The 6,000-nt window shown below is 36.5% G+C and overlaps 1 protein-coding gene across 3 annotated transcripts in view; it reads right to left on the bottom strand.

Moving 5' to 3' along the window:
- Window positions 1–3,812: 3,812 nt before the first annotated feature.
- VEGFC (vascular endothelial growth factor C) overlaps window positions 3,813–6,000 on the bottom strand; it is a 101,706-nt gene continuing 99,518 nt past the window's right edge. For 2 of the 3 annotated variants that reach the window (XM_074992988.1, XM_074992989.1), the window contains exon 7: window positions 3,814–4,775. In XM_074992988.1, the coding sequence (XP_074849089.1) occupies window positions 4,661–4,775 (115 nt within the window). In that variant the 3' untranslated portion in view covers window positions 3,814–4,660. Of the gene's footprint in view, window positions 4,776–6,000 lie in introns of all 3 variants that reach the window. The other variant, XM_074992987.1, reaches the window with a different exon arrangement.

Below are 6,000 nucleotides of genomic sequence, written 5' to 3'. Positions count from 1 at the left end.
AGCCACAGTTAGTTCAGGATGATAAGTTTATTCACTGTTCAAGGTGTCTACACAACAAGATGACGGCTGCACTAGAATTGCTTAGGTAGAAAGTTATGATCTCATTTCTCTGCACATTAATACAACATAAGCTAAATCAAGATGCGCTTTGCCTTAAATGTGATTTACAGAAATAATATCACCGTTTTGCACCTGACTGTCACCGCATGTTTCTGTCTACATTAGTACGACACATTTTCAGTTAGTTAGTGTCTTTACCATTAGAATGGAAACACTTTTCATAGATGATTGTGTGACCTTCTTATTTAGGGCTGGAGTTGCCAAAACAGCACTGAACCAATTAGAATATGAAATCTCTATTGGCTTAGCTCTTCTAAAGCTGTACAGCATGAACACTGCACATTTCATTTTTGACAATGAAGCAATAAGATTGGAATGAAAATAGAAAGTGTTGTGTAGTTTATATTTAAACAACACGATAAAAATGCACCCAAGCCAACTGAAATCCATACAAGATCACCTTCACACAACAGGAGGAAAATGTCATCTGTGTAGCTTGCGTCACACATCTTAAAAAAACTCAGAATTCTGCATCCCTAAGTAAACAACTGCCATAAACATAGTCTAGTTCTTGAAACACTGGAATATACAACACTACGTTTTTGTGAGATGGAATGGAGAGCTGCAGGCTAATGCTAATTCAAATAATTACTGCAAACCTATAATTACAGCAAATGAAAAAAATGTTTAAAACAAAAAAAAAAAACATTCAGCGTATGACTTACAAAAGCTGCATTCTGGTGCTAGAACATGGTAATGCTGAGCTATCTGCACATACACATCTGGAAGAAGGTTACTTACATGCACAAATTCGTGTACATAGCGATGCTTACTGCACATGCAAATTAAGTATAAAGTGTAACTGGGTGCCAGATCTTTGTAACTATCAGGCCCTTGCTTGTGTCAAAAATTTAAAAGCTGCACATTTTAACATGTTTAGTTGAAAAGGAGATGCTGGCACTTGCTCAGAGATTGTGAATCACACAGAACTTGAATAATTGTTTCCACTAAATGCTTTCTTCTTGGCTGCTAATGTTTTGTATTAAAGTTGGTGTTCTCTATTCTCATTTTCTCACCCTCCCCAGCTGTAAGGATGATGTGCTGTGAAATGGTTGCTTTGGTAACCTCTGTATAGACAGTATGTCCAAAGGAAACTCAAAATGTCTGCTTGATTACTAATTGTAGTTAAACCTTTTAGTCTCTTTTTGACATGTTCACAGGGCTGCACTTATGCACATGCAAATAATTTGTTTAGCCAGGACTTTAGCTGACCTTTATTGGTCTCTCTTGTTCTCATGCATTTTAGCAGCATGCAATGGGATTTTTATGGTCCATATAGATTTGACTTTTGCACTGGTTGGCACTATGTCCTCAGCAGCATTTCCTAGCTTTTAATAATCACATTTCACCTAAATGTAGGTTTAACATTTATTACATTTTGATTCACCACAGCTCCTCTTTTAGTTCTTCTTACCTTTATAAGAACTGGAAAATTTACACTGTAGCACTGTAAAATTTTATTTTGATCACAGTCAAGTAAAATTATACTTCATCATTGACTTCCATTGACACGTTCAGTGTCTGACTGATTGCCTGATATTCATACGTGTGCCTAGTTCCTGAACTTTTTTTTTTTTTTTTTTTTTAGCACTACCTATATCTTTAGAGTTAGATGGCACTGACACTGACAAATCAGACCTTGGTGACTTAACTCACCATTAGTCCAACGGCCAGGAAGGCGAATCTCATAATGGCTCAAAGTTGCACTTCAGTGCTGATCTGTCCTCAAGGTTTCTCCACCCCTGTTTGGGATGAGATTAATTGATTTATTATATTACTTCATCTCCTTTGTATACCTGATTTCTGTACAATTTGGATGATTACAGCTGGCCATGTAGGAAGAACTTTGAGAACACTAGAATTCTTCACAAATTCTATTGCTTATCATTTTTCCAAGAAACCTCAATCCATCAACCCTCTTGCCTACCTATTACACCTGCTTCATGGACCCTTTGAATGGAATGAGTACAAGTTGCTTTCATACAGTTTTGTGGAATTTGATATCTGAGTATCCTAGGGTATGAATAAAAGTTCAGTAACACTTTAAAAATACACACTGACTTTCTAATATTATATTCATAATATAAAAGCAAACAAGCAAAGAACATCCTGAAATGGTTAGGACCCCCTGTTCAGAACCTGAATTTAGGTGAAACAGTTTTAAAATGTATTTATTGCTCCATCATATCCTATGTGTATTCTACTTCTGATAGCACCTGTGGTCCACAAACCTGAGCCTGAAAGGTTTTTGTTAGTAGTGTCCACCAGCTGCTCATTTGTCACTTCATTTCCTTCTCACACCTTTGGCCTGAGAGTACTCATGTTCACACACAGCTGTACTCTTGGATAACTCTTTTTCTTGCATGTATTTATCATGAGTGTAATTTACTATAGCTTAAATGTTTTCATAGATAGCTTAGTTTGGTAGAGAGGTCTAGTCTGGGAGCTATATTCTCAGTCTCCCTTCTGCTTCCCGCCACCAGGAGCCTGTGGATGACACCTACAATTTCTGGCTTCAAAAACCATGCGGTCTGTCTATGGTCATTGCCTTTCACATATGACTATAAAATTTCTTTATACTGCTTCAGACACTCATATCAGCTCCAAGTGCAACCTCTGCCACTCCTTCTCCTGACAGACCAGACAGGACAAGGAATTCTGTCTGCATGTGCCTGGTGGACAGAGCCATAAAAGCAAAGACTTATCCAGGCTTAGGGGGATCCCCTGGTGCCTTGCCCTTAGGAATCCAAGAGTGCACTGTGGAGGTCAGTGTCAGTTGATTCCACAGCCTTCAACATCCAAACACTTGGAATCTGGTAAGAAGCTGTAAAAGGGTGAGGAGATGGGACTTGGGCATCTCCTTCACCCCCAACTAAAAAAAGACAGCTCTCCTTCCATGTTGTTGACCTCTGCAGAGCAAAAAGTTATATTCTCAGTCTCTCTTCTGCTTCTTGCCACCAGCAGCTTGTGGATGACACCCATGACTTCTGGCTTCAAAAACTGTGTGGTCTGATATACAGAAGCCTCTCTCCATATTCTGAGTGTGAACTGGTTCTTTAGTTCTTGGGTCTGGAAATGATTCCACTATGAGAGCCAGCTCTTGATGGTCCCAAGCTGGTTTCACCTCTATTACTCAGCACCATGTGTGTCTGCAGCTTGATCAGAATGCTGGCTCCTTAGCAGTACTGGATATACTTATCACCTGGGATTGAAGACCTCCAGAGTTTTGGAGTGGGATGTATATTATGTTTGTTATGTATATTATGCATATGCTACAAGCAAATCTCTCCTATCTAAGGCATGTTGAGTGTTTGCACCACCAGAAGTGGAAACGAAATGACTTCTTGATTACTACTGTATTAGACTATCCCATTCATGTAATTTTTTCAATACATGATAAAAGCTTACCTCTTTTTTCCTAGAGTTTGTAGACATTAGACTGAAGACTCTCCATGTACAAATGACCTGCAACAATTGTTTGTATGGAGATTATCTTGTAAATCCAGATTGGCTTGGTGGAAGTATTTTCTAGTGCTCAGTAAAAAGAAAAAAAAACATTATTTTCTCTTAAAACAATTTGGCATCCACAAGACTTCACAGCATGATCATTTGACTAACAATATGAAACAGTAAAACCATCAAATAAAACTATTAGGAAACTCTTTAAAACTAAAAAATCATAACTGATATTTCCATATGTAGATATTTTGTCAATTAGATTTTAATTATTGATTATACTGAACACTTCCCATATATAAAATAGTTTGAATATTTAGTGGCATGAGTCTATTAATAGCTGCTGCCCTCCTCTGTACGAGGCTCCTTCCTGTGCAATCCTCAAAATAATTTAAGAAATATCACCAGTGCTTAGCTAGTTTTACTCTAAATAGTAAAGTATCACTGGATGTAAGTTGCAAATACAACTTTTTTAATGGCTCAGCCTAAATGTTTACCTGATACAAAAAAGCTCACTTCTGTCTCACTTACACTCACTTTCATAATATCCCTTATTTTTATTGGATAGGAATTCTAGTTCTGATTTCCAGAAACTATTTTTAGAACCACCATTCACTTTCTTGAGCTACAGTTGGTTTGTACAGAATGGGTCATAAAATAATCAGTTGAACGTTCTCACCAGTATATATAATACAATTTTCATTTTATTTAAACATACTTTGCATGATATAAAAATATTAATCACAGTGAGCTTTAACAATTGTTACTGCTATAAACAGGAATGTTGGACAATGTTTTTAGTGGAAATAAATTATATAGTCATTATCTCTTTAAAAAAAATCACAAGGAAGAAAACCAAGGCTGTTTGGTCATTGGCAGAAAACAAGTCCTTAGTGAGTTCTTTTACACAACATGAGCCCCATTAATGTCTACACGTGCTTTCCACATTTCTTGGGGAAAGAGCACAATGTGTCTGTCTCTGTGAGCCCCAAAGGGTCTCTGGTGCAAAGTTGATTCCAATGTTAGCAGTTTTTTTTTTTTAATGGAAAAATGTACACCAAAAATGGCAAGTATGCTTTCTTCACTAATTAATAAGCGGTCTTTTCCAATATGTGGGTACGCAGCGGCATACTTCTTCACTGTAATAAAATCCAGGCTCACAGCGTTTCGTTCTTACTGTACACGGTGGTCTGTAGCAACTGGAGGAAGGAAAAAAAAACAGACACTGGTAAAAGAGGGCAAGCACATGAATGAAAGAGAAATCTACATCAGCATAGACTTATGTTGCACTTATACCAGAGAACACTTAACTACTATAAAGATACATTTTATTGGAGATGGGCCTGAGTATTCCTCAGATTGTCTGCTAACATTATTGCAATGAGAAGCAAACAAAAGCAATCACACAGCTGAACTGACTGTGGTTTTATTAAAATCAATATTCATTAATACTCTTTTAAAATACCCAACTCAAATTCTATTCTAAGTTAGAGTACATTTTGGTATTTTGTTCTGGCAAATGCTGCTAGGGTTTTTTTGTTTTTTTTCTAGTAGGCAATCCAGTTTAGTCTACTACTGAATGTCTCCCAGTATCTGCCAGCATTCCCTAATGTGTTGATGTTACAGGCTAGAGTATTTTACTACTTTCTTTGTATTTACATTTGTGTAATAGAGAAGTTGTATTTTCTCTACTATCACTCTGGTCTTGCTCTGACAACTATGCATCAGGGAATGCTCATATTTTTTCACTGATCTTCAGTGAGTTTAGCAGAAGCCTGTTTGCTGTATTACCCTATATGATACTTAGTGTTCTCATGTATGGTAATTTTTAAAGGAGAAGAAAAGGAAATGATGACATTAATTGAAATAACTTGAATGCAAATACATTATTAAGTTATTGATTACATCTCTAAACAAGATGTCCCTCATTAGTAGATATTTGTTTTTACAAGGCATTGTATAAAGCTAATTCCTGGGCTTCTCTACCGCCAACTTTTTTTTTTTTTTTTTAAAAACAGCTTGACCTAAAATAACCTTACAAAAACAATACCAAATAAACTCTGGTGTGTAATGGAGACAAAGTGCTAGTCTGTGGCTTTTTCAGACATTGGCAGCAATTCGAGAGAAAAGTGTATGTTTCAAGTTTCAACGGTTATATTTTAAACTTGTCTTTAAATAATGTGTGTCTGTTTTATGAAACATACTAGTATAATGTTGTTGTAGTGTCATAATTCTTGCTACACATTTCTGCTTACAGATACCACACAGAAGAATATTGAGGTACTTTCTGTAGTCACTTCCCAGGCAATTTTCTCCTATTTTTGTACTTTGAGTACTCTACTTATTGCAGATGTGTTCAGCTCATTGAGTGCTTATTTGGGACTTTAACTTGCCATTTTACTGTAATGTGTTTCATAAAATGAG

This window comes from Carettochelys insculpta, chromosome 4 (genome assembly GCF_033958435.1).
Source record: "Carettochelys insculpta isolate YL-2023 chromosome 4, ASM3395843v1, whole genome shotgun sequence".
In the NCBI taxonomy this organism is placed as follows: domain Eukaryota; kingdom Metazoa; phylum Chordata; order Testudines; family Carettochelyidae; genus Carettochelys; species Carettochelys insculpta.
The sequence above is the reverse complement of the archived record's forward strand: the minus strand, read 5'-3'. Positions and strand labels throughout refer to the sequence as shown.